We start from the raw sequence: 15,101 nt of genomic DNA on the forward strand, positions 1-15,101 counted from the left end.
TTAACTTGGTGTAAATTTGAAGTTTGTTAACTAGGGAACCTAAAATGTAATGAGACACAAGGAAATTGGAATGGAAAGTATATCAAACAATTTATATAATTTACTCTCAGGCTTGTATATCATTTTCCACTTAGGTTTCAGGTGAAGTTTTGTTCCATGGTATTAACTAAATAATTAGTGTACCATGGTACTATTTCCACCTTGCTTAGACACCTAAGTTAATGTGGGAAAAATCCTCAACCCAACTAGGTGTGGCCTTGGTGGAAAAGCTCAGAGAATGGGTTGTCACATAATCCCAACTTTCTCATATAAGCTCTCTCCTAGCTAAATCCAAGAGGGGTGGACCCTAAGGAAGGCTTCTAAAGGAAATAATTGCTAAAAGGGACAAGTTATAGGAGACTAAGGGAAAGGAAATTACTTCTAAGTAACTTGAGTTTAAGGATTATTTAGCAAGTATGATTATTTAAATGAGCAATGTAAATATCACCGAGATAGATTCCAATAAGATAAATATGACAATGAAAAGATAAAAATGATAAACCACTACCTTAATACAATGCTAAATAAGGAAATAACACTTTCAAAATGGAATGATACTTCAACTCATAAGAAAAGGTAATTGTTGCAAGACAACTGTTAGTAGAAGAAATAATTGAAAATATGAGCAACAAGACTTGAGATGTAACTTGAAAGAAAATAGGGTTGTGCCTCCAATGGAAAATGCTCAATGAATGATATAGATAATAGACATGTACACAAGTATAAAGTAAAACTTGCAAGTAAATGAATTATCTCACAATTCCAATTACCATAACCAATTGAATGTCAATGCTAGATCAATGAATGCATGATCTTTCTATGTGATCTAAGGATATTGGATGACTTTAATTAAATGCATAATTTATGGTGAAAAATTTCCCCTCAATTTCTCAAAACTTATTAAGGAATGGCGTGGATTACAAGAAGGATAGGTTGAGGTGGCATAAGTATTTTTTTGCCTCCTTGTAATACACATGCCTCTTTTCCTACAAGGGCTTGACCACAAGATAAATGCAAGGTCAAAAGTTTTAACCTTACTCCAAACTCATGTTTATCACATTGAATGAAAGTTAGGGTGACTTATCTTAAAATTTCTCTTTAACCAAGCTTATGCTTGGTGGTAGATTTTAGAAGTGCAAGTCTAAATCTAATATGCAAATGGGATGTAAAAATTTTAATGCAATGTTTCAAATGAGATATAGTGATAACAAGATGCTTCAAAGAAATGAGATAACAATACAGAGATTATTAAAGTCACTTTGAGCACAATATGACATCTATTTATAACAACAATCAATGAGGCATGTAACAATTAGTCAATGAAACAAAATTAGATCACAAGCTAAAATAATAACTCAATTGGATTGAATTGAAAGTGCTCTACAAAATGTATTTCCACTTATAATATCATATGTTATGGCCATTAATCCAAGTGAGAGTTACATCACAAAGCACAAGTAAATAAATGCAAATGAGATTGCAAGTAAGAAAATAGAAAGGCTACTTTAATTTAATATACTAATGAGATGAAGATATGAATACCCAAATACAACTAAATCATATAGAAAATTAGACATAGATGCAAAAGGCTAAATTAAAATACAATGAAGATGGAATTAATCTAATTAAAGCAAGAACAAGTTAGAGATTAGATCTAAATTAAGCTAAGATAAGATATAAAAAAAATCCTCCTTTTTAAATAAGGAGATGGGATACCATGAGAAAATCCTCACGCTTTCTCAAGAAAAAAAATTGCTTTATTATTAGATATTACAAATAAGGAGACCCTTTGACAATGAGAAGAGACCAAATCCTCAAGGAAGGTTTTACAATTCTATTGAGCTTTGAAAAGAAGGAAATCTTCCTTAAGAAAATAATTACGCGATTTTCTATAGAACTTGTGGGAATGAGGCACAGAAGAAGCTTCTTAAATACTCTAAAATTATTAAAAGGAATCTTGCTTAAACAACCTTTAGCCACATTGGTTGTTAGGAGAGGTCATATTTCTTCAAAAACTAAAAAGAAACATTGGCCAAGACAAGAAACTAAAGGAGAGTTTGGTCCCTCTTGGTCTTTCAAAGAAGGTGATGTCCAATGGATTTAAAAGAAAGATGATCTTCCTATGGAAAAGGAAGTTATAATGAGTGTGAGGGTTCCTTCTTTATATGGGTCTTCACTACGAAATTGCTTCACTATGGAAACTCGTTTGACGGGGTTGAAATCGCATGACCATTTGAACCTTCTAACAATACGTATTTCAAAAACATATTTTTATTATTTTATTATATTTTTATGCAATGGGGTATTTTATAGCTAATTTTTGTATAATGTACTATTTATTATGCAACGTCATTATCCTCTGCTTGTGTGTGGGTGTGTGAACCATGACTTCCCCCAATACGTACGATCTACCATATCTAAATTATTTGCATTTTTACGTTGGATCACATAAAAAAAGATTCATATTGCTAGCATTCCAGGAAGCCATCAAGAGATAGTTGAGATTGTTTGTATGTTTGAGAAGGAACTGCTAACAAGTTCCATGGATGTTCATCTTCTAATTCACCTAGTAGATGAGGTTGAATTAGTTGGGGTGGTTTATTGTCATTGGATGTTTGACAAAGGGAAAAACCCAAGCGGTCTATGGTAGAGGGGTATATATCGTATGAGTCTTTTTACTATGTTAGTGAGTACATCAAGAATATTGACAATACATTAGGTGCAACAATTTTGGATGACGGAAGAGATGAAGACAAAAGAGAAGGGGAGTTTCTCAAAATGAATGGAAAGAGGCGCATGATAAATATTAAGTGTCTTACCATTTGTCAAAATTATACACATTAACTATTCACACTAAACTTCATATTAATGCATATTTTGATGTCCTATGTATTATATATATATATATATATATATATATATATATATATATATATATATATATATGTTGGTTTAATTTCATCAGTAAATTCAGAGATTGAGGCCATCAACAAATTCATTCTTTACAATATGGAAGTGACACAACTGTGGGCTACATTGTATGAAAACAAGAGGAGGAAATGGGATAATGATAGGAAATAATTCAATTTGTTGAATGGTAGAAGTGTGCCTTATCTTAATCATTTAAAAGAAAATATGCCAATGACATGACCTACCAAATGGGTTGTTGATCAAGTTAGAGCGAAATATGGTGCATCTAGTTATTACTCACATGCTGAAGAGGATGTGCTAAACATAGGGATTGGGTGCATGAACCTAGTAATTATAATCTGTTTCCATACATTTTTAACTTCATATTTTACCTTTGAATTGTAACATCTATAAATACTTTATATTGTTAATTATATTTGGGTTATTAGACACATGACACTATGATTTTTTCACTTTTTTATAGGTGCATTTGTTCCCATCTGTGTGGGCATATGGAAATAATTTTCAAGAGAAAGATGTTGATGGTGGATGATGACTCAAGATTGTGGAGTGGAAGTTGATTTTGACCAATATATTCGTGTTAGCCATCACAATCAGAACCTAATGCAAGGGATGTTAGGTTACATTGGATAGATACAAGAGATCATTCAAGTGGACATATCTTCATTCCAGTGTGTTATATTTGGGAGCAAGTGGTGGGACATCTTTGACCAAAATTTGTAAAGGAATATCGTGATAGTGGGTTGATATCTATAAACTCTTCAGATGTGGCATAAAGCTAGGGAGCCTTATATTTTCCCAAAAAACTGCAATGAGGTGCCTTTTCACCCAAATTTGTTGGATAGGGATTGGTGGTTTATATTAATCCATGATCGTAGATAAAAACATATTTTTTAGAACAACATTATTATCATGCTAAGCGAGGAACAAAATCAAGGTTATTGCAAAGGAGAGTGATACGTACTTGTGTTATGTCATCATTTATAATATTGTTGCATGGTTTTGTTTTCTTTATTTCGCTAATAATATTATTTTTTTATTCATCTTGTTGACATTTTATATAATTGGTAAGATTCACAAACATTTTTACACATTTTTTTGCAGTGGAAACATTTTTACACTTAAAACTAAGTATTTCCAATTGTGTACAATATCTACGAGAATAAGGATTCAAGTTCTCAATCCTTCTCAAATAGGAAAATGAAAAGAATATAACCAAAATGACAAAATAGTGAATTTAGAAACAACATTAAAGATTTAGTCTTCATTTATATACTTATTCATTTATTAATCAGCTCACATGTTTTTTCTTCTTGTTTGGTTCAAAATCAATATAAATCATGTAGGGATAACTCGATGAGAACTTTAACAATGAAAAAAGTATGCATTAATATGTAGGATTTAAACTACATTTCTTGCAACATTATATAAACTAAAAGGAGGTCTTATGCATGTATAAAATATTTATTACATCATTTTATGGACCATATGGGAAACAAATGGGTTTACATGGATACATGAGAAGTTTTAATTTTTTCTTCACATATAATGGAACAATTTTGACTTTTCTTTTCAATGGTAATTATAAATAACGTTGAATTAATAAATATTTTATGGCTAAGAATTAAATGATAAAAAATGTGATGGTGATTAAGAGGCATTTGTTTGACTTTCAAATACACTTGGTGATGCATTTTTCTTTCTTATTTAGATGATGTAAAATAAATATCTATTTTTATATATTTATAAGTAATTATTTAAAGTAGACATGTCATGATGTAATATTAGCTAGGAAAAATATGAAAACATGCATTTTAGTGACTATCCTCTAATAAGCATGTGGACAAAATAATATTTCTTGAGTTTTTAATTAAGAAATAATCAGATATATTATTTTTCAAGTTTAAATCTAATATAATATGATTTTTGTATTATTTAACTCATATTTATTATTAAAAAGAGTTAAATCTAAACCATTACAATAGCAAATAAAGGGCCAAAATAACACCAAAATGTTACATATTTATTACTTGCACCGGTACTTCAAATCATGCAGCTTGAAACTAGGTTGGAACATGTATTTTAAGAGGAAATACAATCATAGAAATTCATCATTATACTATTTTTACTACTTCATTCATAGTTTAAATGTCATAGAATTCTTTTGCAAGAAATATTCTACTTATAGTGGATGAGTTATCATATTGTAACACATAATAAACAAAATATTGTTATGAGATCCTAACATATAACATTCACATGTGATATGAATGTTGGGGTGTTTATATTATAATTTTGGATATGTAAGTCATAAAGTCATATGTTTATGTAAAACACAATTTGATAGACGTGTAACTAATGCAGTAAAACCTAATTAAGGTTGACTCCTTCAATAAGAACTTATAAAAAGAAAAGAAAAAAAAGAGATTGAAGGTCAAGAAGGAGAGGTCCCAAAATTGACCTCCTTGCATGTAATAGTTCTCCTTAATGGAATCATTTCTCTCTCTCTCTCTCCATATTTTTTGACGTATACATTTCTTTCATTTTTATTAGTTTACTTGTTATTAATTTCATGACATATATGTTTGTTTCATTTTTATTAGTTTACTTGTTATTAATTTCATGACTTATATGTATGTTTTCTCTCCTCCTGACTTAGTATTACCACTTATTGGGGAATGTGGTTTGAAAGAAATTTTTCTTTCAAAGTTTTGCAACAATATCCAATCTCCTTCTAATATCTTTGGAGTTTGTTTGTTAGGCCATACACTATAAGAATCACAAGTGGTCAAAAAATAGTATAGGGATTTCTACCCTCATACCTTCATTCACCACTGTAGGAGAATACTTACATGGGATCTATACATCCGTTGGTATCCTTTGTGTCTCTCTCCACTTCATTCTCATACATTCATATCTATTTCAAATTTATACAAACTTGCCATAGCTTAATAAAATCTATATGTGTCATATAGAATCTTGGATGACCTCATTTCAGCCATGTTTTATCTTTCCCATAATGGTATGGCTGTCATAGAAGCACAATAATGGATGGAATGTAGGGAAAAAGTCATCAACAAACTTCATGCAAGTGCTGCAACCTATATAATGCTTTTTAAATAGTGCATGATAACTCATTTTAAAGTATTTTCTATTGCATCAAATTATTTTTTCATGAACTTTTATTTTATTTCTTGGTTTGATAGATAACATCCATTGAAGCCACACATGTTTGTAAATAATCATGGTCACATGTACCTTGAGCTTCAGGGATGATTTTCTCACTCTATTTATCATTATAAACCAAATATCATAGCAATATTTTAGATTATATGAAAACAACATGTAATTTATATCTATAAATACAATAAATAAAAAATACAATATGCAAAGCAAACACTATGACACAATTATACTTTGACAAAATTATAGTTTAACCAAGAAAGTTTCTATCAATATAGTTATGGGTATAAGATAGCCTAATAAGACTATTTAAAGGGTGGTCTTAAGGAAACTTATAATCCAGTACATTTAAAGGCTAATTTCAGGCTCAATAGTTAATGATAAGAAAGAGTTGATGATAGAAGCTTTAAAATTTTGAGAAAAGACCAGTGTCTCAGCATAGCCAAGTACATTAATTTTATCTGCTCATGCCTATTAGCACTAAAGCTCACGTAGTTCTGGTACCACAAGAACTTAAAATTAGCTTTTGCTAACTCTTAAGATAATATCTGTTGGCAATAAAACATTTTGTGACCATGAGAAACAGGTAGGTCATCCATATTTGTTATTACTGTTATAACCTCCACTGCTACTGCCGAGCTTTTCCATGGCAGATCACACAAGGTTTTCGATGGCAAGTTTGGGCAGATCGCACTAGGTTTCCCTGACCACAGCGCTCTCTGCCAAGGGAAAGTAAGTACATTAAATTCATTAACAGCAGAAAGTAAGTACATTAGTTTCATTAACATCAAATTTCGCAATAATCTAATAAAAGGATTTGTGTCTCTCCATGATCAACATTTTTAATTTTTTTGGAGTTCATTTACTATTTGACAGAGCTGCTGCATTTAATTCTTTCATGTGTCTCATTGGCCGTGCTTGTGGTTCCTATGAAGTGATTAACTGAGATTCTTTATGACATTTGTTAGGTTTTTAGAAAGTTGAAAACATTAAAATCCATATCCATATCGAGCTTGAGGAATAGGTGGCTCAATCCTTGTCATGTGAGAAGGCTAACTCAATGGAGCAACATCGAGAAGGCTAACTCAATGGAGCAATGAAAACTAAAGGTTAATAACCAGGGGTAGATGTCTTTGGCCAGAAGAAAAAATGGTTCTTGAAAAGCCACCCCTAAAGAAAGAAAAACTAAATTATTTTTTCAAAATTTAAAAATAAAATAAATTCCCAAAAATATATTCAAGAAACCCAACATAAACAGATAATAAATTTGCACGTTGGTGGAATAATTGACTATGAAATCAGGCCTATTCTTACCTATTGTGAGAATATTCAACAGAGTTGCATTTAATTTCATTGTCTCTGATTCTCCAATATTCGTTTCTTATGATCAAGTGTATCAATCACGATCCATCCATCGGAATCCGAATAGTTCCGTGATAAAATCGATGCTTTATTATTCCTAAAATTCTTTATCATTTGGATTAATCACGATATTCCATCCACCATCATTACTTTCCCTTGAAGCTGATGAATTATCATTGCTTACCAGATAATCCAACTCCAGTTCTAATCTCTTCTTAAGCGGCAATGAACACGCCATTGAAATCAATGTGTTCACATCCAAATCATCCTTCGGAAACCCTCTCAAGAGCAGTAGCCACTCCAAAAACTGCCCTCATCCCGTCGCAGAGAAAAACATCCCAAATGGGAACAACTAATGACAATGGCAAGTCTGCGGAGAAAGCAGTCATTAACCAGCTACTTGCCAACATCGCTGGCGTGATCATCTGTTCCTCAAAATGGTTAGCCAGTTGGGGCAGTTGCTCCCTCAGAAGCATTTCGAACTGAAAAAAGTATTGGTGGAGTAGAGGCAGACCTTCCAGATACACACTTCCCATTTGCTTGCCTTTGAGCAGTGCCACCATATCCCAAAATGTTGCCTCTTCATTCGTGTAAAGAAGAAGCATTGCAGCAATGAAATTCATCCCTTGTGTATACCCCACCTCTGTATCGTAAACCGAATACGCCTTCAACACATTGTAGAGAGACCGATGCCCCACCCCATCTTTCGCTCGAAATAATTCCTCCGATGCAAAAGTCCGAGGGATGTTTTTAAGGTTAACTTTCTCTGATTCTGTTTTTACGGAAAATTCTTGGAAGAGGAGCAGCCCTGAGTAAATTCCTGGGTTTGCCACCAGAAGGTCCCGTCCATCTGAATTGAACTGCCAAACAACACCTCGCGTTGAACTGGCAATGTCATGCGTGATACGCGTTGTAACTTCTCGCAGATTCCATTCGTGATAGTTTTCATTGTTAATGTCATGTGTGATAGTTTTCATCATTATGTTTTTCTTTCGACGAAAATTTTAAGAAAGAGTGAATTTCCGCCCATTAATGAAAGTTTGTGGACGTTATATCTGAAGAGAGACAATTTAAGTTAGTGGACGTTATATTGAAGAGAGAGAAAGGTGCATAAGCTGACGACGATGAGCTTCACAGATAAACATGTACTCACCGATTCGATTGACACGATTCTCGTAACACCGCCAAAAACTTGGTGTTATTACAAAAAGAGATGCATTTATTTTGGGTTCCATTCGAAGTTTATATATAGGTTTTTATACGTTATACGGTTGTAGAGACGACGACATTTTAATTTACTAAATATGTAAATTTTTTTTTTTTTCAAAAGGTGGAAAAACCTATCAAACTCAGTTTTGTCAAACCAACAGTGAGGACAGCCATCTCTGGCTGCTATCCGCAAATGTCAGTTGACACATCACTGTTATCAAGGAAAACCACGCCACCTGAAATAACCCGCTCGTGGTCCGTAAGGGAGCATGCTTTCACTCATGCCTCTGGGTCTTGGGCCGTTAACCTGTTTCCTTACGTCCGAGGAAGACGAGCTCTTAGCCAAGCAGAAGCAGTTTTAGGACATACTCCAGGCCCAATATGTAAACGTTTATTAATTTGAAATGTTTGTGGTTTTAAAATAAAAAAAAAAGATTTATTTTAATTTTGAATTTATTAATTATTTAGATGGAGCCATTTGTTTAGTAATTTTTTTTTTTAATATTTCATCTCAAAAATTGATAATTTAAAATTAAAATAGATTTAAAATAATTTAATTATTTTTATAGAATTTGATCGAGTTAGTTTTCTTTATAATTATAGTTATTATTTTTTTTAACTTTATTTTTTAAGTTTTAATTATTTTTTATATAAATTAATCTAGTCAAAATATTATATAGAAAATTATATTACAACATGTTTACTACTGAATTAAATAACGTCACTCCACGTAATAAAATATTTAATATTGTTTTCTAAATATTATTATAAATAAATTAACTTAAATTTATTTAAAATTTAGTTTTATAAAGTATTTATAAAAAAAATAAAAAATAAGTATATAAATTTTTGTCATTTAATTTAGATATGTATTAATTTTTTTATATGTGTTTGAAAAAATTACACATAAATTGTATTAATCCATCTAAAATTTTGATAAATCTAGATTTATTTTAAATATATCTAAACCAATTTATTTATTGTATACATATATTTATTTATTTATATTTTTCTAATAATATAATAATATATTATTTTCACCTTAAAAAATGTGTTATTTTTTTTTTATTATTATATATATATATATATAATAAAAAACAAAAAATATTAAACTATTAAACAAATATATTTGTAATAAAATGATCTTAAAATACTTAACATGTTAATACACATATAATAGTTCATGATAATTCTTAGTTATTTCATTATATTGTTATACTAAATGTTTAAAAACAAGATGTATGTGTCTACTAACATCATTCAAAAGATGAAATACACACTATTATGTTTTAACAAGTAAATAAAACAAGCACTACAAGCAGTGGAAGTCCTTCCTGCTTTGAGAGGAGACTTTTGGAAACATCACCTACCAATGTATTTTGTCAATCTGTGAACTCCCTATCAACTTCCTGACTTGGTTGCCAACTGCATATTTCATCTTTATTATGAGTTCTATTTGTTACTAGACAACAATTGGCAATGGAAAGACAAGAACCTAACAACACAAAGTCAAGCTAACAACATTTGTCAAACAAGTTTGCTGCAATTGTATGGAAAGAAGATAATCATACTGGATTGGCCCTACTAAACATTAAAAATAAGTTTACCAGAGTTTTTGTGTTCTGTTGGAAATAAGTTTACCATAAATTAGTTCCTACTAAACATTAAAAATAAGTTTACCACAATTTTTGTGTTCTGTTAAAAATAAGTTTACCATAAATAAGTTTGCCAGAGTTTTCGTGCTCCGTTAAAAATAAGTTTACCAACGTTTTTGTGTTGTGTTAAAAAGAAGTTTACCATAGTTTTTAAACCATTCTTTGTCTATTATGCTTTGTCTTGCAAATAGTTAGAAGAATATTATATTAGCTGGGACCACCATAGATCTTAGCATCTTATTATACTCACGAGATAGAGTCTTCATATCTTATGAAAAAGGAAATGGAATGGACAAAGTAGAGAAGGCTCTTCTCATCTTCTCATGAAATAAAAAAGGCTTCATATCTTCTGGAAAAGAGAATGGACAAAGAAGAGAAGGCTCTTCTTTCTCGTTTTTTAGCTTGTGATATAGCAAAAGGGAATGGAAAGTGCAGGGAAGGATCTTCTTTCTAGTTTCTCAGTTGGTTGTTTAGCAACTTATTTTCATTGTGACATTTTCCATGAGCTTCTACCCAGCACAACTACAATGATCACAAGATGTCTCTGCTACATATTCGTTTGGTACTACTAGTTATGGCTATGGATATTAATTGCATCTACAAGTTCTAGTCCTACCCTTCTTTAGTTTATCTCTTTCCTCGCTCAATTAATGAAGTTATTTTCTCCCACACCCTTTAGTGACTGATTGAAGAATGCAGTTGCTTCTCCAAAACGATGAACTTCAGGGCTCGTAAAAGTAGCTAGCCCAAGTATTTATGGAAAATCTTGAACATCGGTTGATCTTGATCACCTTGAGCAAAGGACAAGAATGTTTACAATAGTGTGTTCCAATTTTTGGCATTTCACCGAACAACCATTGTGGAGTAAGGAAAATTTTCCTTTCATGCTCTTGTTTCCTTTGCAACCTTCCTTGTTCCTGGTCCCATATGCATTTCATGAGGTAAGGTTCCTTCATTCATGCCTCCTTAGTAAGAAAATAAATATCCTTCATTGATGTCAAGCCTGAACTGGTCCTACTAAATATTTACTAGACCCTCCCATCACTGAAAATAGGCAACAACAATATATTTATTTCTAAGGTCAAAAGTGTTACTACAACTAAGGCATGTGTAACATTAAGGAAGGTTAAATATATCTTTGCTGATACCCAAAGCTAGACTTAATGGGAGCAATGACGTCAATTTAGATTTAAAGCCACTAGATTAGTACTAGCTTTAGGGTAACATAAATCCTTTCTAATATAAATACTGGCCTGATACACCATTAAATGCTTGAACACAGAGTAGTGCTTGAATTCATTTCTTGAATATGGATTAGTACTTGAATCACAGGTCCATTTGGTCACTTAAGTATTTGGCCCAATCATAACATTGGTAAGCTACTCCTATGAACCTCGATCACGAAAGGGTAACTGTTGCACCAACCATAATAAATATGAGCTCAACCTATAAAAAACAGAAGGTTGAGGGTAACTCGTTGCGATGCTAGGGATATCGTGTCATGTAACTAAGGGTGGTTAGACAGTGAGGCTCTCTAATGCCAAATGCCACATAAGTGAAATGCCAAATGAATGAGCTAGCCATACGTATATAAGTTGTCAGCAATAATTCAAACTTACATATAGCATTTTTGAAGTGACTAACATTAAATTAGGTTTGAACTAGAATTTCAAATTGGTTATCCTAAGGTTTAGGAAAAGTATACCGTCGAGCCGGCAATAAGAGGTCCAAACAAAAACAGTGAATAAAAGTTAGTTTGGTAGAATATTTTGTTTAAAACGTTGGTTTAAACCTGGAATGTATGGGAATATATTAACTCGTCAAAGTTATTTAATATTAAGTCAATGCTTATCAATAGTTATAGTCCCTGCTATGCCAAAGGCTGAGACTAATAAGAGAGGATAATAGAATCTCAAATAGTTTGGTAATAAAACTAAAGTTACTATAAATACCATGTAAGTGGGATAGTTTTATATAAATATAATATTGTCCCTGTTTCTTTAGTAATTATTTTTCTTAAATGAATGTCATCTCAATAACAATATTGATGTCATTTAAATTTTTAGAATTCATGCCTACAAAAGAAGGTGGAAAATATGTTTATTCTTATTGTGAAATAAAGCATATTATGAACCTTGGAGGGATTATGTTAGCTTGCGTTGATCCCCTTGAAATCTCTTTATTACAATTAGCTTATTTCAAGTTGATTGAAAAGGGGTTGCAAAGAGTCAAAATAAGGTTGACATCGTAAAGTGGCATTCCTCATGACTTACTCCCCAATCAATTAACTGAGATAAGAATCTTCTTATCGCACTCCACATTCAAAATGCATGCTTTGGAATCTCCTTGCATCGTGACAAAATTTTTCCCAACAATTGACATAAAAATTCTCGTCATGTGCCTACATCTGTCATGTCAGGAATCTGAAGAATGCCCTTTGTGAAACCTCCATAGTGTGACATTAAAACCCTCCATTGAATTCCATAAAATTTTCCATTTCCTTTCTCCAATCAACCACACCATGTGCCTTTATTGGAAGATTTTAAAATTTACAGATGAAACCATGGTGGGACGTGAATCTTCCTATCATATAACATAAAATTCCCCATACTATGGATTTTGTTAAGTCACATCTCCCATGGACTTCACTTATTTTTTAATGTAACACTTCAAAAGAATGTTTAGGAATAATTCCCACAATTATGTGGCACCACGCTCTATGTTGGCACCATGTGGCTAACCAGATGCCACATGTCACTCCATAACCCTGCCACTTGTTGCGTATGTCTTTTCTTCTAGAGAACACATGTTGGCTATATATCTAGGAATTCATTAGATTAGGAACTGCACATCTACTTGGCCCATCACTTTCCACTGTTTGTTGCAAGGAAAGGAATTTTATATTTCAATCTACAATCAACAAATCAACCAACTGAAAATGTACCAAGTAATTGAATTTTGCAAGTCATTCTAAGATTCCAAACTCAACAAGACATCCTACTGGTAAAGAGAATGCAATAAATTACCATAAATTAGTGATGATCAATTAATGTAATTATGAGACATTAGTTGTAGTATTATGTATACTCATTAAAACATTCCTTGCTTCTTCTATACTCTAGTTTTAAGTATAAGAAAATTTAGCATTCCTTTCTGAATAATTATAGAAATTATTCATCACTAACATTTTCATGTTATAATCATTTGTTTAATATTATCTTACAAATTATTGCAAATTATATTTTTGGAAAACATTGTAACTCACGTGTTTGGAGTAATATTTGGTTACAAGGTTGACTTGACAAGACCCTTGAGGATTGCAGCTTGAGGTTAGAAACTTAGATTTGTAAGTCTTGAAGATATAAGTAACTAGTTTCATAGAACTATAACTGAAATTCCTACTGCTAAAAATTATAAGAAAGAATTAACGAGGAATCATATAGTCAAGCTTCAACTATAAAGGCATGTTGGGAAAGTGAAATGTTCACGTTGCATGCTTAGCATATCATGGATGAGTACTTGAATAAGAAACGGATGGGAAATGCTAGGAATTTGAAACATTTTATCATACAAATTATAACATGGAAGTTAAAATTTAGCCATTAGGTTTTTGGGTCATTGGCTTCTCAAATATGTCAATTCCCATTAATGGTAGATTGAACTCGCTAATAATGAGATCATCCAAGTGGTTAAATTGGTGCAAATTTGAAGTTTCTAAATTTGGGCAACTAAAATGTAATGAGACACAAGGAAATTGGAATGGTAAGTATATCAATCAAGTTATACAATGTACTCTCAGGCTTGTATATCATATTCCACTTAGTTTTTTAGATGAAGTTTTGTTGCAAAATATTAACTAAATAATTGTTGTACCATGATACTATTTACACCTTGCTTACACACCTAAGTTAGTGTAGGAATAATCCTCAATCCCACTAGGTGTGACGTTGGTGGAAAATCTCAGAGAATGGGTTTTCACCTAATCCCAAATTTCTTCCTCTAAGCTCACTACTAGCTAAATCTGACGGGGGTTGACCATGAGGAAGGTTTCTAAAGGAAATAATAATTGAAAACAACAAGTTATAGGAGACTAAGGGCAAGGAGATTACTTCTAAGTAACTTGAGTTCAAGGATTATTTAGAAAGTATGATTATTTAAATGAGATATGTAAATATCACCGAGATTGATTCCTATAAGATCAATATGAAAATGAAAAGATAAAAAACAATAAACGAGTGCCTTAAAACAATGCTCTATAAGAAAATAACACTTGCAAAATGGAATGATACTTCAAGTCACAATGAAAGGTAATTGTTGCAAGACAAGTGTTAGTACAAGAAATAATTGAAAATATGAGCAACAAGACTTGAGATGTAACTTGCAAGAAAAAAAGGCTTGGAACTCCAGTGGAAAATGCTCAACAAATGATATAGATAATAGATAAGTACATGAGTATAAATGAATTATCACACAATTCAAATTACCATAACCAACTGAATGCCAATGATAGATCAATGAATGCAGGATATTTTTTTTGTGATGTAAGCATTTTGGATGATTTTAATTAAATTCCTAATCTATGGTGATAAATTTCCCCTCAATTTCTCAAAAATTGGTAAGGATTGGCATAGCTTGCAAGAAGGATAGGTTGAAGATGCATAAGTCCATCGTTAGCGATATGATTCTTGGCCTCCTTGCAATCCACATTTCTCTGTTTCTACA

At 31.7% G+C, this 15,101-nt stretch overlaps 1 protein-coding gene across 1 annotated transcript; it reads right to left on the reverse strand.

The window, feature by feature from the left end:
* Positions 1–7,778: 7,778 nt before the first annotated feature.
* LOC149196553 (uncharacterized) lies at positions 7,779–8,495 on the reverse strand. The gene has a single exon (XM_089408331.1). The coding sequence runs from the start codon at positions 8,493–8,495 to the stop codon at positions 7,779–7,781; it is 717 nt and encodes a 238-aa protein (XP_089264457.1).
* Positions 8,496–15,101: the final 6,606 nt, after the last annotated feature.

Source organism: Pinus tabuliformis, chromosome 2_2 (genome assembly GCF_031772625.1).
Source record: "Pinus tabuliformis cultivar Carrire ecotype Pingquan chromosome 2_2, CPIR1, whole genome shotgun sequence".
NCBI lineage: Eukaryota > Viridiplantae > Streptophyta > Pinopsida > Pinales > Pinaceae > Pinus > Pinus tabuliformis.

Bases quoted from the DNA above. Each gene is read 5' to 3' on its own strand.
- LOC149196553 (XM_089408331.1), bottom strand. From the start codon at position 8,495: ATGATGAAAACTATCACACATGACATTAACAATGAAAACTATCACGAA.